We start from the raw sequence: 25,109 nt of genomic DNA on the forward strand, positions 1-25,109 counted from the left end.
CTCCTGGTAATGGCACAAGAGGCTGCAGGCTGCTCCCCGTAGTCCGGGTGCATTGCTGTTAGTATGACACACTCAGCTGGGGTGCGTGTGCCCAGGGCCACTGCCCTGTCTCCCCTGCACCCCTGCTCGGGGCTGGGATTGCTGCCTTGGAACTTCCCGTGAGAACAGAATTATCCTGCTGGAAAAAATAACATAAGAATGGCCAGACTGGGTCAGACCAAAGGTCCATCCAGCCCAGTGTCCCGTCTGCAGACAGTGGCCAGTGCCAGGTGCCCCAAAGTGAATGAACAAAGACCAGCTTCTGGCAAACAGAGGCTAGGGACACCATCCCAGTCCATCCCAGCTAATAGCCATTGATGGACCTATCCTCCATGAACTTATCTAGTTCTTTTTGAACCCTGGTATAGTCTTGGCCTTCACAACATCCTCTGGCAAGGAGTTCCACAGGTTGACTGTGCGCTGTGTGAAAAAATACTTCCTTTTGTTTGTTTTAAACCTGCTGCCTATTAATTTCATTGGGTGACCCCTAGTTCTTGTGTTATGAGACGTAGTAAACAACACTTCCTTATCTACTTTCTCTACACCAGTCATGATTTTATAGACCTCTATCATATCTCCCCCCTTAGCCGTCTCTTTTCCAAGATGAAAAGTCCCAGTTTTATTAATCTCCACAGCCCCTCCTCCCCCACCCTGGGGCCCAACCCTCTGCTAGTGCAAATCATCATAGTGCCATCAAATCCAACAGAGTGATGCTGATTTACACTAGTTGAGAATCGGGCCCTCTGTGTTTAGTCCAGTTTTCTATCGTCCGAGTTACTTTCCAAATCCCAGCGTATAATCCCTGGGATGCTGCCTGTCACTGCACCCCTCTGTCATACCCTGCATGGTCACGCTGGCACGTCTGCTGCCCAGAATCCACACTGCTCCTGATCAGACTCCTGTCTCTGTGCCTTCCTCCCTCTCGCCCCACTCTGCAAAGCTGCTGTCCTGGTCCCTCACTCCTCCTGCAGCAGGCCCAGCTGTTGAGCTCACAAACAGCTGAAGACGCATTTCCCCCCAAAGCACACACTTTCAGCCTGAAAACACTTCTAGTTTGGATTTCAGGAGAATGAAGAAGAAAATGAAATCTCCCTGGGAGAGCACAGTGTGTGTGTCTCCTCCAAGGACCAACTCTACGAACACAGCGGCTGCTGAGCACTGCATGCCTGCCTGCAAACACACATCCCAACCCGTACTGAGAAACAGAATGAGGCCATACACAGAAAGCAAAAGGTGTAACAGTTGCAGAGTGCCCCCCCGCAAGCAAACAGTGAGAATTAATATAAATAACTATTAATATCAAAGCAGTTCATTTCCTTCCGCGTCAGACACACCCTCCGCCTGGGCATGACTTTACCTGCGATTGTTACAAATACCCAAACAGGGCACTGTACAGCTGCACTCCCAAACGTCTGCCAGCAGAGTCCCGCGCCAGGTGAATCTCCCTCCCCACCCCCGCTGGCAAAGGCCTTCCTTTAAGGGGCAGACACTCCGGCATCTTTAAAAGTTGTGCTGACATTGCTGTGTCAATAGGAGTGTGAACAAATCATCCCCCTAACGGCTCAGCTGTGTTGGCAAAGGGCCCAGTGTAGATGCAGTTATAGTCTGTGCAGGAACCTGGTTTAAACTGCAGGGGGAGGTGTGGACGGCGCTGGGGCAGGGTGGGGGGCAGTGCGGGGGCAGTGCAGGGGGAAGGACGGAAGGGCTCTGGGGGGAGGATGGATAACGTGGGGAGATGTGGGCAGCACTGGGGCAGTGTGGGGGGAGGAACAGAGGGGCTGGGGAGAGGCTGGATAACGGGGAGGTGCGGGGGGCTCTGGGGCAGGGTGGGGGGAGGGACAGCGGGCACTGGGGGGGAGGTTGGATAATGGGGGGAGGTGCGGGGGGGCTCTGGGGCAGGGTGGGGGGAGGGCCAGCGGGCACTGAGGGGGGAGGTTGGATAACAGGGGGAGGTGCGGGGGACTCTGGGGCAGGGTGGGGGGAGGGACAGTGGGCACTGGGGGGGAGGTTGGATAATGGGGGGAGGTGCGGGGGCTCTGGGGCAGGGTGGGGGGAGGGACAGCGGGCACTGAGGGGGGAGGTTGGATAATGGGGGAGGTATGGGGGGCTCTGGGGCAGGGTGGGGGGAGGGACAGCGGGCACTGAGGGGGGAGGATGGATAACGGGGAGGTGCGGGGGGCTCTGGGGCAGGGTGGGGGGAGGGACAGCGGGCACTGGGGGGGAGGTTGGATAACAGGGGGAGGTGCGGGGGGCTCTGGGGCAGGGTGGAGGGCGGTGCAGGGGGAAGGACGGAAGGGCTCTGGGGGGGAGGTTGGATAACGGGGGGAGGTGCGGGGGGCTCTGGGGCAGGGTGGGGGGCGGTGCAGGGGGAAGGACGGAAGGGCTCTGGGGGGAGGTGGGATAACGGGGGGAGGTACAGGGGGGGCTCTGGGGCAGGGTGGGGGGCGGTGCAGGGGGAAGGACGGAAGGGCTCTGGGGGGAGGTTGGATAACGGGGGGAGGTACAGGGGGGGCTCTGGGGCGGGGGGGGGGGCGGGGCAGGGGGAGGGACGGAAGGGCACTGGGGGGAGGTTGGATAACGGGGGGAGGTACAGGGGGGGGCTCTGGGGCAGGGTGGGGGGCGGTGCAGGGGGAAGGACGGAAGGGCTCTGGGGGGAGGTTGGATAACGGGGGGAGGTACAGGGGGGGCTCTGGGGCAGGGTGGGGGGCGGTGCAGGGGGAACGACGGAAGGCCTCTGGGGGGAGGTTGGATAACGGGGGGAGGTACAGGGGGGGCTCTGGGGCAGGGTGGGGGGCGGTGCAGGGGGAAGGACGGAAGGGCTCTGGGGGGAGGTTGGATAACGGGGGGAGGTACAGGGGGGGCTCTGGGGCAGGGTGGGGGGGAGGGACAGCGGGCACTGGGGGGGAGGTTGGATAATGGGGGGAGGTGCGGGCGGCGCTGGGACAGGTCGGGGGAAGGGCCGGGCCCTGCCGCTCCCCCCAGACTGCAGCGCCCCCCTGCGCCGCGCACACGCGCTGCCGGGGGCGCGCTCGGCCCCTCCCGGGGCGGAGCCGACGGGGCGGCACCTGGTCCCGCCTCACCTGGAGCCGCCGCTTTAAAGGCGCCGGGCGGGGCGGCCGGGTAGATACGGAGCCTCTACATCCCCCTCGCACGGATGGGGCCGCCGCGGGGCTGCCTGCCCGGGCTCTGCCTCCTTCTCCTGCTGCAGGTACCGGCACCGCGCTTGCTGCCCGCCCCGGGGCTGGAGGGGAGCCGCAGGGGCAGGCGGGGGGGCTGAGCCCCGGGGCTGGAGGGGCGCGGGGGGGGCTGAGCCCCGGGGCTGGAGGGGCGCGGGGGGGCAGGGGCCGGCGGGGGGGCTGAGCCCCGGGGCTGGAGGGGCGCGGGGGGGCCGGCGGGGGGTGGCCGCGCTGTCTGGGAGGAGGGGGCTGAGCCCCGGGGCTGGAGGGGGGCAGGGGCAGGCGGGGGGGGCTGAGCCCCGGGGCTGGAGGGGCGTGGGGGGCAGGCGGGGGGGGCCGCGCTGTAGAGGAGGAGGGGGGCTGAGCCCCGGGGCTGGAGGGGCGCGGGGGGCAGGGGCAGGCGGGGGGGGGCGCGCTGTGGAGGAGGAGGGGGCTGAGCCCCGGGGCTGGAGGGGCGCGGGGGGCAGGGGCAGGCGGGGGGGGCTGAGCCCCGGGGCTGGAGGGGCGCGGGGGGCAGGGGCAGGCGGGGGGGGCTGAGCCCCGGGGCTGGAGGGGCGCGGGGGGGCAGGGGCCGGCGGGGGGGGCTGAGCCCCGGGGCTGGAGGGGCGCGGGGGGGCAGGCGGGGGGTGGCCGCGCTGTGGGGGAGGAGGGGGCTGAGCCCCGGGGCTGGAGGGGCGCGGGGGGCAGGGGCTGCAGGGAGCGCTGCATGGGCCGGGCCGGGCTAACCCCGCTCTCCCCGGCTCAGGTGGGCTGGCAGCTGGGCGAGCCGGCGGAGCCGTGCCGGGCTGGCTTTACCTCGGAGCGGTTCACGTTCGTGGTGCCCCGTGCGCAGCTGCTCCGGGGCCAGGTCCTGGGCCGAGGTAAGGCCGCCTCCCTCCTGGGGCACTGGGGGGGGGGGGCGGGATCCCGGGGGCAGCGGGGCAGAGCCGTGGGGTGTGGGGGGCGCCAGCCTGCCTCAGGCTCCGGGCCAGGCCCGCGGGTGCTGCTCGCTGCCCTGTGGGACGTGCCCTTGGCTGCCCCACGAGCCCGGGCTGCCCCCTGCCTGTGGGGTGCGTGTTGCCGTGCTAGGCCTTCCCCTGCGCCCCTCGGGCCGCGTGGGTCGCGGTCAGCCCCGGCCCCAGACTCGCTTTGATGCTCGGGGGTGTGGTTCGGCTGGGGCGTTCCCCTCCGCTCTCGCTCCCGGCCCCGGTGGGGCACTAGCCACCGCTTGCACCGAGCTAGCCACATGCTCTGCCGTGAGCCCGCGAGTCCTGCCAGGCAGCGCCGGCTCCACTCCCTTCTGCTGCCCCTGCCCTGCTCACCTGCTCTCGGGCCGAGACCCTGGGGCAGAGCCCTCCCCAGAGCACTAAGCCTCTAGAGAGAGACGTGCCGGGGCCCAGGCTGCCTAGGTGAGGAAACCCTGCACGCTGAGTGAGCGAGTTTCCCTGGGGATATAATGGCTAAACAGCTTCCTGGCTGCCCCTAGTGCAAAACCTGCCCTGACATTCCAGCTTATTCTCCACCCTCCTAGTATCCCGCCGGCTCCAAAACTCCTCCTGGAATGGAGGGTTAATTCTGATTCCCCCCTTCCTCCCAAACTGCCCTGGCTGAGTCTTGTGACCGCCTCACCTAAACCCGATCCTCCGGGCTTCCTGTGGGGTTAGACCGGGGCTGGGGGGCTGGCACTTCGGAAAGTGGGAACGGGGAGCGCCAGGCCCTGGCTGCTTTGTCCCTCTGAAGTGTGCTCAGCAAATGATCTGATCAGACCCTGGAGAGGAGTCTATTTCCACTCCAAATGGGGGGCTCAAGGGCCTTTTCTCCTGCAGTTGAATTGTCAAAGCCTTAATTCAGACTAGAGCATTTAGGGGCTTACACATTAGTGGAAACTTCCTTAATGTATCAGAGTAGCAGCCGTGTTAGTCTGTCTCAGCAAAAGAACAGGAGTCCTTGTGGCACTTAGATATGTCTATATGCATCTTCTTGTATTTTTCACTCGATGCAGCCGATGAAGTGGGCTTTAGCCCACAAAAAGCTTATGCTCAAATATATTTGTTAGTCTCTATCTACTTACTGTATTTTTCACTCCATGCATCTGGTGAAATGGGCTTTAGCCGAGGAAGGCTTATGCTCAAATATATTTTAGTCTCTAAGGTGCCACAAGGACGCCTCGTTCTTTTGCCTTATTGTAGTTAAGGCTTTGCCTGCAAAGGTTGTCATGTCTGTCCCACCCCAAAGTAGGGGAAACTTCCACCGTGTTTTTATAACTTTGCCCCGAGTTCTGGTGAACTTGGCTGTCAGTGCTCACAAATCCCCCAGGCCTCCAACACTTACAGGGCAGAGGTTATAAAAACTGCTTCCATCTCCCAAAAAAGCGTGGGCCTGTCTCCTCTTTATCTGCGCTCCTCCCCCTGGAGTGCGGGAGGCTTTGTCCTGGGGAATGCAGCCTTTGAAATGCTAACGTCCAAACTGCTGGAGGACAATGCTCTGTGATTGGAAGGCAAGAGAGACTCCCACACCTTGAGCCCCACCCCGCCTAGGACAATGGAGCAGGAATAGATCATCCTGTGAAGGAGCCTGAAAGGAGGAACAGCCCTGCGAACCAGGCTCTGAGCGAACCAGGCTCTGAGCGCACTCTGTGAGGCTGTTACTGCCCTGCCCTGGCAGCTTATTCTGGCTGGTGGCAGGTCTTAACAGATACTCCCCCGCCTTCCCCTCCAGCGACCCCCTCCCTTAGCGCTAAAGCAGGGAGTTCAGGCGGCTGCTGCTGCTGTGCTGGTCTCCCCTGGGCTGGGGATGTGGATAAAGGTGCTTGCTCCTGATGTGCTGGTGAGACCAAACCAGGAGCTCCAGGCATGATTCAGCTTGGTGGGACTCCATCTGGCCAGTCTTTGTGCAGGTGGCAGAATCCTGGTGGCAGTGTCCCTGAACCCAGGTTCTAATGGCTAGTGCCAGGCGTTGGAGGGTGGCATTTAAATTCCTCACCCCCAGCCAATGCCTGGGTTAGACTCTGCCTGACATGGCTGTCAGCATGCCCGTCTCTGCCCTTGCATTCCAGGCTCGCTCAAGCATGGCAGTGGGTGCCAGTGCAGGATTCTTGCAGTGAGGTGGGTGTTTCATTGCCCCACAGACATGCTCCCGTCACCTGCAGGGTGACCTCCCCAGGGTCCCAAATGGGGGCAATGGCTCTGCTTTGGACTCTTTTCCCTGCCTCTCCTGGCCCACCCTGCAGTGGGCCCAGGGAGTGTGGATCAGGTGCTGAGATGAGCCGAGCCAGTGCTGGGCATGGTTCTGGCATGTGAAATGTGCACATTGTGCTCTGAACAGAGGCTAGTCTGTCTCCTCTGTCCTCCCTCCACGGACTGGAATGCACTTAACTCCATGCTTGCTGGAGTGATTTCAGCGCAGGCCACCAGAACTTATTGATTTTATGTCACCCACTGCTCTGTGGAAGAAAGACTTCCCTTCCTCATGGGCCAGAGCCTCCCTCACAGGGCGGGGAAGGCGAGACTGCACCTGCATGTGGCCAAGGGCTTGTCTACACTCGAGAGGCTAGAGTAGAGCTGCTGGAGCCTGGGTGTAGACTGCAGGGTTCCCCTGTCCCCGTGTGGGTAATCACCTGTCTGACAAGCAGTAACTAGGCTGAGGAATTCTTCTGTCAGCCTAGCCCGGGGGTCGGCAACATTTGTGTTGCCGAGTCTTCATTTATTCACTCTGATTTAAGGTTCCACGTGCCAGTCATACATTTTAATGTTTTTAGAAGGTCTCTTTCTATAAGTCTATAATGGATAACTAAATGATTGTTGTATGTCAAGTAAATAAGGTTTTTAAAATGTTTTAAGAAGCTTAGTTGAAAATTAAATTAAAATGCAGAGCCCCCTGGACCAGTGGCCAAGACCCGGGCAGTGTGAGTGCCACTGGAAATCAGCCCGTGTGCCGCTTTCGGCATGCGTGCCATAGGTTGCCTAGCCTGATCTACGCAGGGGCTTGGTTCTGCTTAACTGTACTGCTCGGGGGGTGGATTTTTCATGCAGTGTAGTTAAACTACCCTAGTTTTCTAATGTAGACCAAGCTGTAGGCTCTCAAAGCTCACTCTACGTCTCCAGACAGAAAACCCCCCTAAAATACAGAACAGAAATGTTCAGTGGATCAAGGGACCCCTCCCATTCTAAACCAGATCCATGCTGTTCAGTAATTCACCATCCTGTGAAACTAGCCAAATCCAGCCTGCAGAGCAGTTACTTGGTTAGTGCCCAAAGCCTAATTAACCTTCCTCAAAATGCAAATTGCTGTGCCAAGGGAACAATGTTGCCTTCCTAGTGCTTTGAGCTTGACTAGAAACTCTGCACTGGTGGCTGCAGATCAGGGACTGCTGTAACAGGACCCTGTAGGATAGTGCCCCTGGCAGCCTGGGGGTGCTGAATCCGCACTGTGGTGTTTACTGCTCTGCTTATGGAGGATTTCACCAAAGCAGGCTTTCTGCTCTTCCTTCACCTCTTGCACAGCCTGACCCCTGTAAAGTAGAGGCCTTGAGACAAACCTTTGGTATGTCAACACAGGGGCTGCAAAAATTCCATGCATGCTGGAGGGAGGGGAGGTGCTGATCTCCTAGCCTGTTCTAATTCCCCTTGTGCTGTGAAGCCTGCTACAAATTACTCTTTAGCGTAGCACTGTGGTGCTGTTAGGAGCGATTTAATATCCGGAGCTATTTGAGTCCCCTCTAATTAGCATTACACAGGGATCAAAATGCAACTTAAAAAATCACATGCACTTAATGTTCCGAAGTGTAGCTGCTAATTCTCCAGTGCGGAGGAGGAGGAGTTGTTGGCCTGTTTCTCTTCGTCCATCTTAGAGGCGCACTGGTCAGCTCTGATTACACTTAAGCCTGTGACCAGGGTAGTAGTGATGCAGAAGCCTCCTGGGTGAAGGTGAGGTCCTTGGCCATACTACAGGCCTCATGCAAAGGGTATCCTATTGAACTTGCCTGTTCCAGGGCTTCCTCTGCTGTCTGGTTGAAAGGATTGCACCCCTCCCCACCCCCCCAAGCTGGTACCAAGGAGGCAGCGCCAAGGCTGGGTATCACTGCAGTGAATGCCAGGTGGAGGCAGTTGCTTGTGCTGGGCTGGGGTCTCAGGGTTGGGGATGTGAAGCAGCTCCGCTCAGGGTTAAAGGCAAGGAATAACCACTCCCAGTGCCTCTCCTAGCCCCTGCCATCTCTGTAGTGGTGGGAGCTTTCTGCTGCAGTGCCTCTGGTGGGGACCATGGCCAGCAGTCCCAGAGCTCTGGGGACTGCGTCTCTCTCCTGCGCTGTCTGATGCAGGGCAGCATTGCAAGCCCTTGTTTACTCTTTCCGTTTGGAAGTGTCCTGGGGGAGGAGGCTATTTCCAGTAACTGCATGCAGAACTCTAGCTTCGGTGATGGGCTTAGCTAATGGTTGCAGAACTCGAAATACCACTAAGTGGTGAGTGCTTTCAGCGAGCCAAGGCCAGGCGAGCTGACCCGAGTGCACAGCTCGCTCAAAGTACCTTTGCTGGGTCTAGCTGGATGTGGGGAGCTGGAAGCCTTCCTGTTTTCTCCATCCCAGAGCAGAGATGTCTGTCCCTTCTCTATGGAACACGTGCCTCCATTTCTCAAAGTATCACTCTGGGTCTTCCTGGTTCTGTCCAGGCTGTGGCTGCAAGTTGGGGCTTAGAACATGCCCGGGTAGCTGAGCTGGCCCAGGGGAGTCTCATGGACATGCAGGCTGAAAACTACAATGCGCTGAAGCCTTATGGGGCCCCATGGCCACGGTAAGTGTGGCAAGAGGGTGCATTTCTATTGCAGGGTGTGAGAGATTCTGGATACAAGTGCACAATGCAGCTCCCCTCCAGAGCCAGTAATGACTGAGGCTGGTGCTGTCTCTGGGAGATGTTTTTGTGCATGGCCCTCAAGAATTCTTGTCCAAGACCACAGATGGTGTGGGGTGACCGGCTCTGTCTGCACTGGGCACTCTAAAATGGTCCCTCTGGTGCCGTTCACTAGGGCTAGTGACAAGGGAGCACTATTGGAGCCCAGCAGCTCGGCTTGCATGGTGCTGGCGAGCCCTGCTCGGTGCAGGCATAGGCAACACCACAGCTTGCTGGAGGCTAGAGCCCATGAGAGTGGGAGGACTCTGGCAAACCCTACAGCCTCAGGAGGAGCGTGCTGGTCTTGCTGTGGGGTGGCCCAGCCTGCCTGCAGGGGACCCTGACTAGAAGAGTCTTGCACTGTCCCGTTTCCTGGCTAAAAGGCATCTGTGTCCCTAGGCTAGGGCTGGTGCAGCTGACCAGAGCTCTGCACTAAAGCTACCAGCCCTCAGGTACGGAGGGTGCAGTCATCGTCCTGGAGGCTTGGGGGAAGGGGCTGTTCAATTCCAGTGTAGATGTTCCCAAGCCCCATGAGCCAAGTCAGCTGGCACAGGCCGTCTGCTGGTATCTAACTGCAGTGTAGACGTACTCCAAGTCACCTAAGCTTTCCTGGCCACGCCCTCAGGAAGCCAGCCCTTTGCCAAGTCCCTTTCCAAGGGGCACTGGATTGAGCTATTCCATGGTCTGTCTGAGCTATCATCAAAGCCCTAAATTCCTGCAAAGTCCCTTGGTCCTGCCCTCCTGCTAAGCTAGCCCATGACACCTGCTGTGGAGGCTCTGAGCATGGCAAGGCAACAAACTAGCGATCGCTGGGAATGAAGAGCATGTGGAATCATCTGGGTATGGGGGTGGTGGTTTTGCTGCCTCAAGGCAAGTGCTGCAGTTACTGGGTTTCCTGTAGCCACACTCTGGGGTGGGGGGAGGGAGGGAGGAGAGGCTGGTACCTATACTGAGCTAGCATCCTGAGTCCCTACTCAGGGACCAGGGGAGGAGTCAGTTTCTTGGAAATGCTCCCAGTTCATGGGGAAGGTCAGAGTTGACCAGTCTAGCTGAGCCTGATCTCAAGTGAGAGCGGAGCAGCAAGCGCTACCTGACTGTTCCTGCCCCAGGGAAGGGGAGAGATCACACAGTGACCCTGGATTTCTCAAAGACCAGGCCTGCTGGTGGGCAGCTGCAGCCTTCCCTGAAAGCTGTGAACTGGAGACTGGTTTGGTTTGGGCTTCACTCCATGCCCCTGATCCAAGGGTGGTGCAGGGGTCAGAGCATGAGCATCTTCCTGTGCAAAACGGAGCCGAGGGCCTGTCCTTCCAGCTGTGAGGAGCTGCCCCCAGTCTCCAGCCTGATGCCTCTAAAGCCACTCTGCAGACCTACGCTGTGTTCCCCATCCTTGGTGAGGGAGGCTCTGTGGCTGGATCAGCATGGCAGGAACAGGAAGTGGGACAGGTCTGATTGAGTAACTTGGCCATTTAATTACCTGCATAGCAGAGACCAGCCCTCTCAGCACTACCCAAGAGTCAGTGACTCACCCTGGGCAGTGTCTGAAAGCAAACCGGAAACATGCATGTAACTCGCTGCTGGGGGCAGATTACCCAACAGGCCCTGCACCTGCTTGGCCTCACATCAGGCTCTTACACATGTGGACTTCTGGAGACAAGCGACTGGCCGCTGCATTATCCAGAGGGGTTCCTGGCTTCCCTGGCACTGGAGTGTGAGCAGAAACCCCTCCTAAACAAGAGCCTGGGCTAGCAAAGCCCTGAGTCTGGAGTGCTCTGTACCTCTCTGGCTGCCCTTGCAGGGCACAGGGCCCCTCTAAACTGGTGTTCTGCATGTGAGGCGGCTATGGGAACCTTGTCTCCTAGGGTATTTGCATTGAGAACAGAGGTGACAGCCTAAGCCCGTGTTTGAGTCTGACCTCAGCTCCTCAATGGCAAAGAAAAGGGGAGCATGTCCCAAACAGGCTCCCAGGCCTCTGAGCCGGCTGTCGCAGGGTGCTGGCTTTCCTGGCTTACAGGAAGTCTCTCTTCCATTTCATGGGCATGGCATGGAATGGGGGCCCGGGCAAGAGTGAATGGTGGGTGGGTGCTCCCAAGAATCTGTAAACTATCCCATTGTGAAGGCTTTGGGACCACTGGCCTACAGTACCGGGTGAGTCCAGCCTTCCTGCCCAAGTGTCTGCCGAGGTCCTGGCTGCCGCTCACCTAGGCAGCGTGACCCTGTGGAAAGCTGGTGGCAGAGAGGTCTACAAAGACCTATAGTGCTCTCACTAACAGATGGCCCAGTGCACTTGGCCACACAGGGCTGGGGTAGCTCTGGTGAACTGGGTACGCCTGGCCTAGCAGCATGGTGGTTGGGATAGAAATGGGGTGTGTCCTGTGTGCACTCTGTACAAGGCCAGGATACCCTATGACTGAAGCATGCAGTGCAGAGACTCCTTCTTGGAGCCTTTGCCAAGGCGGCATGCACCTGGTGTGGGATTTGCCCAGAGCCCTCAGCCCTGAAGTCTGCCTCTTGCACTCCCAACTCCTAATACAACTAAACCTCTAAACTGAGTCAGGCCATCACAGGCTCCTCTGTGGTAGGAACTACCTGCAAGAGGAGAACTGGCCCTCCTGTTAATTGCTCCCTCCCTCTGCCCCCTGCTGACAGGGCTGTCTGCAAACCTGTAGACGGATGGAGGCAGAGTTCTTGTCTGGAACTGCCCAGTCATGGGTGCTAACCAGCAGGCAGCTGCCTTACTGCCTTGTTCTGGAGGTGTACTAGCAAGCTATGCTGCATAGCTGAAGTGACACCATTGCCCTCACCCAAGCTTGGAAGGCCACATGCTGTGTGGTGGGGGCCCAGGCTGACAGACACATTGGGATTCTGACCTTGGTATAGTACTATGGTGAAACAACCATTACTGTGGCCAGTTTCAGAAACGCAGCCTCTGTTTGGGCTAGTGACTGCACTAGGAAGAGCCTGTCTTAGCTGAGTCAGCAGCTCCAGTTGTGTCTGAGCAGACTTAGCTGATCACGCTGGAGGATAAATCCAGATCTCCCCTGCCCCTTCCTGTATGGTTGTGCTGTCACATGTCTGGCTTAAACACTTAATGCCTCCTAGCAGGTTAGCCAGAGTCTAGCTGGAGATACCTTATCAGTCACATTCCTGTCTCCACTCTCCCCCCCACTCTCTTGGCCTGGCATTGAGAAACTTGTTCACACATGTGCCTGGGTAGCTCAGAAGGCAGGTTCCAGGCTGGCCACTCCAGAGAATGATGACGTGTGCTCAGGGTCAATGGCTCTAGAAAGGGGGTAACATGCAAATGATAAGTCAAGGCAACCCATTGCAACTGGAAACCATCGCAGTCGTAGTGCCAGGGTCTCCCCGATATCCTGTCTCCTGCCATCCTGTGCATGGCTGGAGCCTGCTAACAGTGCTGCCCTTCCTCCCCCAGTGAGGTTTGAGGACTGCACGAGATGGAAGCTAGTGCTGTACGATGCAGATGATGCTGACTTCCGTGTGCTAGCGGATGGGACCGTCCTGATGAGACACCACACCCAGCTGCATGGGCAGGGGAAGACTTTTACCGTGGATGCCTGGGATTCCACTGGCAAGAAATTCTCTGCTTCAGTGACTGTGAAGACGCAAAGCCCTCACTCCACACAGGTAAAGCTAGTGCCAGCTGGCAGGCCTGTAGGGAGCACACAGGGCTGACGCTATGGCAACCTTTGTGCCTGGCTAGCAAACCTTGATCTCCTAATGGGATGGCAAGGTGCCCTGACTGCTCATGGCGCCTACAAGAGATGGGGCTGGGAAGGCCATTCCCACAACCATTAACACTGTAGCGTTGCCAGTGCACCCAGCCCACTAACTGCCTGTTGCTTTACTGGGACTGAGTTACACGGAGAACGACACCGGTCTAGCAACCGCGTTCCTGGCTGGAGCAGCCCAGGAGTGTGGGGCTCAGTGGGAATCGCTGATCGTAGCTCTCCTTGGACTGCCAAGTTGGCCCCTGGTCACACTGGGCCCAGAGTGCAACCTTCTCCCTTGCACTTCATTTCTGTGTCTGGCTCGGATCACGTGTATGGTCTTCATCCCACTTGCCGTGGCCTGGCCTCCTGCAGTGTCTGTGTCTGAGTCTGAACTGTCAGCAAGTCTGACTCCAGCTCTGCTGTGCTCCCAGCACGCTCTGTGTAAAGGAGCTGCCGGCTGGCACCGCACTAACCCAGGGTTAAACGCTGGCTGGGATCCCTGGGCTTGTTTCTTGTACACATGGATGATGTCTCCCTCTCCCTGTAGGAAGCTGCTTCAGACCATCAAGCAGAGGTGCTGATGTTCCCGCAGGCCAGACCTGGTCTGCAGAGACAGAAGAGGGACTGGGTGATCCCTCCGATAAGGGTTCCTGAAAATGAGAGGGGCCCATTCCCTAAAAAGCTGGTTCAGGTATGGAGGCATCTCAACCCGGCGTTTGCCCGCCTGAATGCTGTGTCTTGGGCAGGCAGGTGCTGCCAGTTCTCTTGTTGCTGGACCTTAATGTGTGTCAAATACTTGACTGCATAGGCGCTGACTCTTCTTTTTGCCAGTGGGAGCTTTTGAAAGGGGGCTGGGGGGGGACTATTTTCAGCATATTTATAATTCTAGTTGTTGCATGTTCTATCATTGGTATCTTCATGTAATCACTATACTAATGAACTACAGAATCTCACTGTCAGGAATTACAGTAGAGGAAAATCCTTGCACTCCCCTACATGCTGCTGCAGCAGATCTTCTGTATTTGCTGAAGCACAGCGGGTTCCTAAAGGTTCCCACCTTGTTTGGAATGCAAGTTTATCTATCTTTCAGCTTGGCCCTACTCCTGTCCATTACTGGACTGAAGTGTGGTGTGCTAGTCTAATTCCACCTTCCGGTTACACCGTGCGCCATGTATGTGCTTTGACTTCCCCCTAGATCAAATCCAATCGGGATAAAGCGACCAAGATTATCTACAGCATCACAGGGCAGGGTGCAGACACCCCTCCCAATGGCGTCTTCACCATCGAGGCCAAGACCGGCTGGATGATGGTGACTCAGCCCTTGGACAGAGAAGACATTGACAAATACCACGTAAGTCACCCAAGCCTTGCGTGTGGTCAGGGGGCCCATTTCTGAGCCAGCTGCTGGTGGAAGGGAGCATGGTGGAGCTCACAGGCCTCTTGTTTCTGTCTGTAGCTCTTCTCTCACGCTGTGTCTGAGAATGGCAAACCTGTGGAGGAGCCCATGGAGATCATCATCACCGTGACAGATCAGAATGACAACAAACCCCAGTTCACCCAGGAGCTCTTCAGAGGCTCGGTCCTGGAAGGAGCACTGCCAGGTAGGAGAAATGGGTGGAAATAGCCTTGTCCTGCTAATACTGATCCAGGCTCCAAAAATCTGCACCTCTAGACTCTGCTTCGTTAGCCGTTAGTGGGACAGGGCATGGACTGAGTCTGGGTTGTCCCTGTTAGCAGGTGGGATTCTGCCTTGGAGGTCTCTGATGGTGCCTGCATCCATGCCCCTGTGATCCACATGTGGTACTGAACACCGATCACCAGGGTTCGATTTCTTACAAGCCTCTGATCTCTGGCAGCCCTGACGGGTCAGGCAGGCTTCCCAAGCCACTGGTCCATGAATGTGGTGCCCACTTACACACCCTTTCGTGTGGCTTGCCAATGAGGAGGAGACGAGCCCAGCGCTGGCTCCATTCGCAGAGTCTCAGCTATTGTCCTGAGCTTCTAAAAATTCTAAGCATCTTGTATGAAGCTGCAGCACTCCTCAGGGGAAGTGTTCCTCCTCCTGATGAGGGAGGAGAGATCCTCTACCACCTCCAACTCTACCCTCCTTTCTCAGGTACTTCTGTGATGCAAGTAACTGCCACCGATGCAGATGATGCTATAGAGACCTACAATGGGGTCATTGCATACTCAATCCTGAACCAAGAGCCTAAGGAACCCCATCCCCAGATGTTCACCATCCACAGAGCCACTGGAGCCATCAGTGTGATTGCAAGTGGTCTAGACAGAGAGGTGAGCAGAGACATGGACTTGGAAGCACAGCAGCTGTTGCCATAGCAAAGTTCCATGAAGGAGGGTGGCAACATCACTGCTACACTTCAGTTAGTGAAGTGTGCTGAGGACTGAGTCCTCTTCCATGCTGGCACATGCCTACGAAGGAGACTGCTCCTCGTTAGCAGCCTGCCACTCAATGGTCTGAAATGGGCTGCAGGAAACAAGCAGGTTTATAAATCTTGTGCTTGACACCAGAAGACTCCTGCAGTGGCTCTCCCTGGCTGGAGAGGTATGCTACTGCTGTTGACAAAGCCCGGCCCTTGCATAGGGCTGCAGGGGAGAAGGGCTCCCTGTTGATGCATGCCTCTGAGATCTGGGCAGATCCCTGGCCCAGGAAGTCCTGATGCATGGTGGACTCTTGTAGTCAGCTTGCCATGCCCAGGCTGCTGGGGACTGCGTGAGAGGGTTACAGGGAACTGGCATCTGAGGCAGCACTGCTCATGTCTTCTCTCTCCATCTCTACCACTGACTGGCATGTCTGCCTCTCCCCAGAGAGTGAGAGAATACACGCTGACGCTGCAGGCTGCAGACTTGGACGGGGAAGGCTTAACAACCACTGCATCTGCTGTGATAGAGATCGCGGACACCAACGACAACGCTCCAGTGTTTGACCCCAGAACGGTACCCTACTCTGTCATCCTCTTGCAAGTATCAGCTGCTGACCCCTGCTGTGCTGGAGTGTCCCGTCTCGTTCACCTCCCTGGGATTGCAGGGGATGGCAGCACAGGGAAGACTGCAAGGAAAAGTGGCCATTCCTCCAGCCAAAGCATCTCTTGGCTAGGAGCCATGTGAGGTGCTCTCTGCACAGCTGCTGGTATCCCGTGCCTACCCCGGTTGTCAGGGACCAAACAGCCAGGGTGCCCCAGATGTCTCCCTTTCAGGGGCTCTAGTTGTGTTAGGTGCTGCACAAACAATGAGGTCATGGTTCCAGGCAAGGGCTGCAGTCTATTTTCCTGCTCATGGCATAGGACAAGACGAGTGGGGCGGGGCTGGGAGGGCAAGGTCTGGGTTGTGCTGCTGGCCAGTGGAGAGGGCCCAGGTCTCAGGAGGTGCTGGGTCTCTGCTCTGAGCTGTGACTGTGGCCTGCATGCCTCTCTGTTGCAGTACACCGTGGCAGTGCCAGAGAACGAAGCGGGCCGTGAGGTCCAGAGGCTGACCGTGACGGACACGGACGAGGTCAACACGGCAGCATGGCGGGCCGTGTACACCATTGTGCGAGGCAACGAAGGAGGCTTCTTCACTATCACCACAGATCACGAGACCAATGAAGGCATTCTGCGAACAGCTAAGGTGAGTGTAGGCTCTGGGTGTGTGCAGGGCTAAGCACCAGCAGCGTCAGGCTCCAGCGTCCTGCCTAGGGTGACCAGACAGCAAGTGTGAAAAATCAGGACAGGGGTGTAACAAGAGCCCATATAAGGAACAGACTCAAAAATCCTGACTGTCCCTATAAAATCAGGACATCTAGTCACCCTAGTCCTGCCAGAATGAAGCAGCTGCATCAAAACCCAGGACCATCCTGCAGCTGATTCTTCAGCACAGCTGAGTGGATGGCGTTGCCACGTAGTGATGTCTAGAGCACCAGGGACCTCGTGAGCTAAAGCATGTTTCCTGGGCATGAGGCAACAGGACAGGCTTCACCTTTCCTTTTCGTCCCTCCCAGGGCTTGGACTTCGAAGTGAGAAGCCAATTTGTCCTCTATGTGGCAGCCACCAATGAGGAGCCCTTTGTCGTGAAACTCACAACCTCCACAGCCACTGTCACAGTGAACGTGGAGGATGTGAATGAGGCACCTGTCTTTGACCCACCTATCCGGACAGCCCAGGTCTCAGAGGACGTGCCTATTGGGCAGAAAATCACCTCCTACACTGCTCAGGACCCAGACAAAATGCAGAGTCAGACGATCCGGTAAGTGGTGGTTGGGCCGGTAATGCCACATGTACCGAATCCAGCCTCATGCCTAAACAGCCCAAACGGGGACTGATGCCTTGACAGCCCTGTGCCAGTATGTGAGCTTGGGTCTGGACCTGTAAACCATGGGCAGCGAAGCCAAACGCACCGTAGCCATGTTAGTCTGGATCTGTAGAAGCAGCAAAGAGTCCCGTGGCACCTTGTAGACTAACAAACCTATTGGAGCATGAGCCTTCGTGGGTGAAGACCCACTTCGTCGGATCCATGGCCACTGCTCCCGTCCCCCGGAACAGGCTGCCTGGCACAGCCGCCCTTGCAGAACAGAACCTCTGGGCTCTGCTCTCTGGAGTTCAGCACCTGCCGCTCAGGAGTACGGAGCCCCCAGGGAAGCAGGAATTTGGGCAGGAGGCCTCCGTCAGGGAACCTGTTACTTAGCTGCGCAGCAGGGCAGGTGTCAGCGAGCCGCTTTCTGCCGCACTTGGTCAGAGCGGTGCTGAATCTGGCACCTTCCAGAACTGTCTCCCCTACAAACTGGCGTCTGCCCCAGGCTCTTGCGCCTTTTCTGCCCCTAACGCTCTTTCCCTTCAGGTACCGCATCGGGAATGACCCCGCGGGGTGGCTGGAGATTCACCCGGAGAACGGGATTGTAACGGCGAAGGCCCAGCTGGACAGGGAGGCTGTGTTTGTGAAGAACAACACCTACCCGGCCATTGTGCTGGCCGTGGATGATGGTAACGGCTCTGCAGCTGGAACGTGGCGGGGGCAGGGCTGAGAGCTTGTCTAATCGCTGCATTTCTGTGATCAAGAGCATCTTTGTTCCCCTGCGCAGTGCGCTGCTGGTGGCTCCCCATGTGAGAGACATGTGCTAAGGCCACGCCCCCTCCTGGGCTGTCACGAGAAACCACATCTCAATTAAAACCCAGCTCTCTTCCTGGGAAGATGGGAGTAATTCCAAAAGCAGCCCAGGCTGGCTTGTCGGCCCCTCCGTGACACTGCTCCAGTCTGCAGCAGCCTGTGGTGGTGTGGAACTGAAGGCACAGGGCTTGGGAGCCTCACCTGAGTCATGGGCAAAGCAGGCCCTGTAGCCTAGAGTGGGGACCCCGTAATGGTCCCTGTTGGGGTTTGCACCAGGGACCTCCCTAGCTGGCAGCAGCAGCCAGCTCTCTCCTGGATCAGGCACAGAGCAGGGGTGTTCCACTGGCTGAGCAGCGGGCTCCCCTTCTGGGCTAGGCAAATGAGATCATGAATCACATGCAGCCATTCACCTCCCCTCCGTCCCCAACAGGCACTCCTCCTGCCACTGGCACAGGCACCTTGCTTCTGACTCTTCTGGATGTGAACGACAACGGGCCTGAGCCAGACCCTCGTGAGATCACAGTCTGCAACCAGAATCCAGTGCCACAGGTCCTGACCATCAGCGACAAGGATCTGCCCCCGAACACCTCCCCCTTCAGAGCAGAGCTCATCCATGGATCTGGTGCGAGCTGGGCTGCAGAAATGGACAGTAAAGGTAACTACTGAAGGGATTTGCTGGTCACCTGAGATCTCAGACCATCCATTGCCCCTTTCTCCTGCCCCTTTCCTCCCATTCCCTCCACTAGGAGGAATGAGCCTGAACTGGGGGTGTGGATCAAAGGCAAGGCAGTGCAGGACACAGCCCTTGCCCACAGAATGTAATGTGGGGTGGTGCTGGCTTGGAGTCACTCATGTGACTAGGTCCAAAACACTTGACCTACCAGGAAAGATTTGAAAGTTCAGTTTGTCTAGCCTGGAGAAAGCGTGTCCCCTTTCAGTCAAACAGTCACTTTTGTAACAACCTTTTTACATATGTGGAAGAGGGTGATAAATCGTTCTCCTTAACCACCGAGGACAGGACGAGAAGCAATGGGCTTACATCAGGAAAACCAGTCTCTGTGTGTCAGGGTAGTTACACAGTGGAACAAATTCCCTAGGGACGCTGCAGAACCTCTGTGGTTGGAGGCTTTTGAGGACAGGTTGGACAAACACATGTCAGGGGTGGTCTGCAGAATTGGTTCTCAACCTATTTACCATTGTGGGCCACATCCAATACTACCTGTATGGCCCTGAGCATGTCACGTGGGCTGCAGCTCTGTGCTGACTGGGCTGCAAGCGGCCTGTGAGCTGCAGATTGAGAACCACTGGTCTAGAGAATACTTGCTCCAGCCTCTGCACAGGGGGTTGGGCTAGATGACCTCTTGTGGTCCCTTCCAGCCTGACATTTCTGTGACCTCTCTGCACGTGTCATGGGTATCCTAGTCCCAGACATGCTGTAGCTGAACGCTGGGGAGGGAAGATGCAAACTCCTGGGATGAAGTGATCTTGGGTAGAGCATGTTCGTGGCACTGTAGCCACCATAGGGGCTTGGCCTGCTTGGGAGGTAGAGAGGATGGGGGGGCCTGTTCTCTGACCCCTGGTGACCCACCCCTTGGGTATTCAAGCTGCTGTCTCACCCCCGTAATCCCATTGTCTGCACAGGGGAGACACTCACCTTGAAGCTGCTGGAGCCGTTGAAGAAAGACGTCTACCAAGTTTACCTGCGGCTCTTTGACAACCAGAACAAAGACCAGCTGACTGTCCTCAAGGCAGAAGTGTGCAACTGCGAGGGGCATGCAGAGAAGTGCCCAGAGGAACGGCTGCCTGTTCCGGGGGTCCCCATCATTCTGGCCATCCTGGGGGCTATTCTGGCCCTGCTGAGTGAGTACCTGGGAGGAGTTGCTCTAGGCCTGGCGGCTGAGCATCTTGTGCCAGGGTGGGGTCTTCCAGAGCTAAGCTAGCCTGGCCTGCACAGAAGGTGAGCTGCAACGGCAGGTGTCTTGCAGTGCAGGCTGAGACCTGCTGCTGCCTGTGGTGAGGCAGCTTGGCCTAGTGGCTAGAGTACCGACAATCAGACCTGGGACCTTGTTCCAGCTCTTCTAGTGACCTGCTGTTTCACTTCTGTGCCCTGGGTTCCCTGCCATTAAAACTGTGGTGCCTGCCCTCCTGCCAAGTGCTCCGAGATGGGAGCCCGCTGGTGTCTCTCAGAGTCACTGCAGGCCTGCCCTTCTCCCGCGGCACCCAGAGCAGCATGGCCCCATTGTGGGGGGAGGAGAGCACGCTGCATGGCACATGCTGACCTGGCTTGTCTCTTCCAGTCATCCTGCTGCTGCTGCTCCTCTTCGTGCGGCGGAGGAAGGTGGTGAAGGAGCCCTTGCTGCTCCCCGAGGACGACACCCGGGACAACGTTTTCTACTACGGCGAGGAGGGAGGCGGCGAGGAAGACCAGGTGGGCACCAGTGACCTGTGGCATGCTGGGGGTGGGGGATGGGTAACAGCACACCCGACACGCTGGCTTGCCCTGGGGGCTCGACTGGGTCCCACCTTGGTCCTCTCAGTCTCCACATGCTCCAGGAGTGGGCGATGTGGGCATGCAAAATGAATGGCCTGGGAGCCCCTCTGGTGCCCATCCCCAGGACAGATGAGGCCTGGCAAAGGGACATCCCAGTTCTGGATCAGCCCTGACCCTGTGCCTCTCTCTCCGAAGGACTACGACCTCAGCCAGCTGCACCGCGGCCTGGAGGCTCGCCCCGAAGTCCTCGTCCGCAACGACGTGGTGCCAACCCTGCTGCCAGCTCCCCAATATCGGCCTCGACCTGCCAACCCCGATGAGATCGGCAACTTCATTGATGAGGTGAGGCCAGGGATGCGAGTGTCACTAAACTCGCGTGAGCCTGGGCTCAGTGAGGGGCTGGAGCCAGCTCTGGACAGGGGCATTGGCTGATCAGTGTCAGCAGTTCCTTTCCAGAGCTCAAGATCTGGTCCTCGCTTTAGATGTACACTGGGCACGTGCCACCCTCGGGGGCCAGTCACTAGCCCCTCGCGGCTCTGCCGCTGTGGGGATTCCCTGGACAGCCGGTTCTGCCCACCCGAGGTCAGCAATGGCTGTTTGCCTGGCCTGGTGCAGCCGCCTAGCTGCTAGGGAGGCTGGCTTCATGGCTGTGCTATGCTCTGATGGGCCTGCCCTCGTTGCCAGGGGCGTAGCTATGGGGAGTGGAGCGGGTGGGTGGGTGTCGGCCTATACAGCCCCCCCACACACTACTGTTAGCAGGCCACATCCATTCGGGGGGGCACCCTGAGGATGTCACATGGGCCTCGGCTGTGTGCTGATGGGCCATAAGTGGCCAGTGGGTTGAGAACTGGTGTAGAGATGTCAGGGGAACTGGCTGGGGGCGGTGGAGAACATGGCAACTCACGGTGAATGGGGCCAGAGCACAGACCTGTCTCCCTCCCCTGCAAGCTGTTGATCTAGAAAAGCCCCTTGGCCAGCGCTGGAGACTAACCTCCAGGAGAAGGCCTGTGGCACCTGTTAGTCAGGGTCTGAGCCCCTCCTTTCTGCAGGGTGCTTGGCATGACTGGCCCCAGCCTCTGAGTGCCCGTGCTGTCAGGGTGGTAATGGGCCAGGCCCTTTGCTCAGACCTGCTCCCTCTGGTCATAGTGGCTGTAGTTCCTTGGGGTCGCTGAGCCCACTGGCCTCAGTGGGAATGAGGGTTCCCCAGGACCTTTGCCTGCACTCGATCCTGCCACCCCTGCCCAGGCAGGACTGGCTCCTGCCAGAGGATTCCCCAGGTCCAGCTGGGAGACCAAATTCTAGTCTCTGGGGTGAGAAGGCAGCTGGCGCTGGGGTTGCTCTGGGCTGTCAGGATCTCCCTGCTGGTGACTCATGGACCCTCCATCAGGACTGATCCGGGAGCCCCAGGCCCAAATGCAGGCACTGAGGGTGTCTCAGTGCTGAGCAAAACCACCCTGCGATGCCCTGGTCTCGTGATACAAACCTGCCTCTTGACTCCCCATCCGAGAGCCCCCTGCCTGGCCTGTCCCAGGGGTGAAAGGAACTGAGGACACTTATCTGGGGGGGGCTCTGGCCGATAGAAGGGCAGGGCTGGGGGTCAGCAGCCCCCAGCAACCATTGGAGCTCCACGCTGGCCCCAGGGCAGCTTCTCTCTTTGCCACCCCCAGCCAGGGAGGGAGGGGGGCAAAGGGGACAGGGGTTTTTCTCTAATATTGCTGTGCCCACCCCCACCCCCCATCAGCAGCCCTGCCACCAGGGCAGTGCCAAGTGCTGACAGAGGGAGGGGGCAGCCGTGTTAAAGCACTGCCAGGGTTGCCCCTTGTCTCCTCCCTCCCCCAGCCCCCTACGGACAGGGGAGGCGGAAGGGGCAGGGACACTAAAGCGCTGCGGCTGGGTATGGGCTGGTGCGGGTCCTTGCCGGTACCGGCTCACTTCCCCCGCCCTGCCAAAGTCTGGGCCCCAGGTGGGCTCCCCTCGAGGTGATGACTCCCTGGTGTTAGTGCTGCCTGCCAGCACCGATGGGGTGGCCCTCTCGCTGCACTGGAGAGTGGCCCCCGTAGCGCAAGGTGGGATGACTCCTAACCTAACGCTTCTCCCCACCCCCAGAACCTGAAGGCGGCCGACACTGACCCCACCGCCCCGCCGTACGACTCCCTGCTGGTGTTTGACTACGAGGGCAGTGGCTCCGAGGCGGCCTCGCTCAGCTCCCTCAACTCCTCCGCCTCCGACCGGGACCAGGACTACGACTACCTGAACGACTGGGGCGGCCGCTTCAGGAAGCTGGCGGACATGTACGGCGGGGGCGAGGATGAGTAAGGGGGGCAGTCAGATGCCATGTGCCCGCCCGCAGAGCAGCTTCTGCCAGGATGCACAATTCTCTCCAGGAAGCTCTGCAGAGCAGCTTGTCTTGCATGGAGCAACTGGCGGGCTGGAGCTTCAGTGGGCAAACTCGCTGGCCTGGGTCCCTTCACATGAGATCTTAAAGCTTCCTGGAGAGGAGATAGGCCCGTGTCTCCATGCCACCTTCAGGGCTGAGCCCTGATTGCCTGGTGGGTGTGATGCTTCCTGGAGCTGAGGAGCCTAGTGTGACTTTCCTGGAGACTTGCAAACAGCCTTGTACCCAGACCCGGCCATGCCTGGAAGCCTTATGAAGCTGCTGGTGCCTTCTGGATCTTAAGACACAGTTGCCTGCCAGGGAAAATAAAAGCCTGTCTTATGAAGCCCTAACTCCTAGTATCCCCAAGGCCTGGAGACCTCTGGCTCCTGATTCTGAACTGTGGCTGGTTCACCTCCTTGTGTGGAGTTTCAGACTCCAGCGCATCAGGGTAACGTATTGGCGCAAGGTGCGGTACCCAATCAGTCCAGTAAGCTGCCGGCTAGCTCCACGTCCAGCTGCCTTCCTGCTCCGACCAGACCACTCGACTGTTAATGCCCTGCTGCTAGCCATGTTCCCTACAAAATGTCTGACTCTGGCCTTTTTATAGCTTCCTAGGCCGCCTTTTTCTTTTGTACTGTGTATAAAGTAAGTTAGTTGCCGCTAAGCATGGGACAAGGGGTGAGGTCACTTTTAATAAAGGAAGTTGTGTGTTTTTTAGACTTGGCTCTTTATTCCTGGCATCTCTCTGGCCACATACCCACAGCCTGAGGCAGAGGGAGCACTATCTCCGAGCTATTGTTCAAGGGCTGAGCAGTAACCAGCTCCCTAGCCTGTCCTAAGTGGGGGGAGACTCCACATTCCCCCATCAGGCCCCTTTAGTTGGTAGAGAAATCTCCACACTCTGGAGCCCCAGGAACTCTGGCCTGTTCACAGATGCTAACTTCCAAAGAGCTCTGGCCATGCTCCTCCTGGTCTGCCACTGGCTCCCGTCGCACCTTGAGAGGGGGTTGGCAGGGACCTGTCTCCTGTGTGTGGGAGACCTAGCTGGCCTCCTGACCTCTCCAGGGGGGAGAGGGGTTTCCCTAGCATAGAGGCAGGATTGGGCTGGGGTTTAGTGTAGGCCAGGCTCTCAGCATCTGGTCATCTAGATAAACCCTGGCCAAGGCAGGACTCCTACCTGCTCAGCAGCGATGGCTAAGTCTCCAGGTCAGTGACCCCGTGCTACCCCCTCACCCTGCAGGGAGATGCTCTTAACAGCATGGCAAGGCAGAGCGGCCCTCGGGCCTGCAGATACTGCCCCAGTGGCCGGCCAGCCTTGCCTGGCTGCTCAGGGGGAAGTAGAGGGATTTTAGCCTCTAGCAATGCTGGTACTGGGACCAGCCAGCAAGCTGCTGCCTTCCTCCTGGCAATGCATAACTGCAGGAGTTTGTCACCCTGGGTTGGGAGTGATCCTGCTGCAGGTGAACAGCTGCAGCATTTGGCAGAGACTAGGCCTGCTTTTTGGGGGGGGTGGGGCAGGGAGGTGTCTAAGGCTGCATGGGCCAGGGTAGCCCAGCTAAACTGTCCTGCACTAGCCTCGCCCACACCCCATCAATACACAGCACAGCCAGGCTGCCAGAGCAGCCCCTGCTCATCCCTGACCTCATCCCAGCCCTCCTGCAAACCTGAGCCATAAACAAGAGCTTAGAGAAGCTGCCAAGGCCACTGATCTCCAAACAAAGCTGCAGAGGCAGCTCTCCCCAGCTGGGCAGAGGCAGAGTGGAGCTGGGAGGCTGGCTAGCCCAGGTGGAGGAGAGGTTTGCAAGAGTGAATGTTGTTGCTGCTTATAACCTGTGTGATTACAGCTGCTTGCCTCTGTCACAGGGAGCCGGAGCCAGCCCAGGAAAGGTCCAGAACCTCATTACAAACAAGAAGTGACATCTAAAGCTGTCAGGCTCCTGGGGCTGCTCTGGCCTTGGCTTCACCACCCGAACCACAGCTCACATGAGCTGTGATCAAATATTCAGCTGCCGAAAGGCTTTGGGGAGCAAGTGGCTGCTGCCCACAGGAGCTTCCTTTGTGTTTGCAGGGGGCTGAGGAGGCCCCTGCTGCTGGGCTGGGTGACATTCACCTGTGCAGAGTGTGTGCTAGAGGCTGGTGACAGCTGGGCCAATGCAGCATGGGCAGGAAGGAGCCAGTGACATTTCCTCCATGCTGCCCTAAACAAAGTGACCAGGAGCTTCCTGAGCTCCAGGGGCTGGAGTTTGGGGGTGAATCGGGCTTGTCATGTGAATTGCCCAGTGAGACCCTGTATTGACAGCGAGTGCCTGAGCCCTGGAGTGAGCACTGCCCTCCGCA

At 58.1% G+C, this 25,109-nt stretch overlaps 1 protein-coding gene across 1 annotated transcript; it reads left to right on the forward strand.

Moving 5' to 3' along the window:
• The first annotated feature begins 3,105 nt into the window (after positions 1 to 3,105).
• Positions 3,106 to 23,489, forward strand: LOC123349429 (B-cadherin-like). The gene is made up of 16 exons (XM_044987500.1): positions 3,106 to 3,247; positions 3,961 to 4,075; positions 12,510 to 12,721; positions 13,355 to 13,498; positions 14,003 to 14,158; positions 14,264 to 14,408; positions 14,924 to 15,099; positions 15,634 to 15,762; positions 16,246 to 16,431; positions 16,802 to 17,046; positions 17,638 to 17,780; positions 18,335 to 18,559; positions 19,546 to 19,764; positions 20,202 to 20,332; positions 20,591 to 20,737; positions 22,502 to 23,489. The coding sequence occupies exons 1-16, from the start codon at positions 3,194 to 3,196 to the stop codon at positions 22,709 to 22,711; spliced, it is 2,637 nt and encodes an 878-aa protein (XP_044843435.1). The 5' UTR covers positions 3,106 to 3,193; the 3' UTR covers positions 22,712 to 23,489.
• The last annotated feature ends 1,620 nt before the right edge of the window (positions 23,490 to 25,109 follow it).

The sequence above is a fragment of the Mauremys mutica genome, chromosome 14, assembly GCF_020497125.1.
Source record: "Mauremys mutica isolate MM-2020 ecotype Southern chromosome 14, ASM2049712v1, whole genome shotgun sequence".
NCBI lineage: Eukaryota > Metazoa > Chordata > Testudines > Geoemydidae > Mauremys > Mauremys mutica.

Bases quoted from the DNA above. Each gene is read 5' to 3' on its own strand.
- LOC123349429 (XM_044987500.1), top strand. From the start codon at position 3,194: ATGGGGCCGCCGCGGGGCTGCCTGCCCGGGCTCTGCCTCCTTCTCCTG. The intron at 3,248-3,960 runs GTACCGGCACCG...TCCCCGGCTCAG, and splicing joins GCCTCCTTCTCCTGCTGCAG to GTGGGCTGGCAGCTGGGCGA. The intron at 12,722-13,354 runs GTAAAGCTAGTG...CTCTCCCTGTAG, and splicing joins AAAGCCCTCACTCCACACAG to GAAGCTGCTTCAGACCATCA.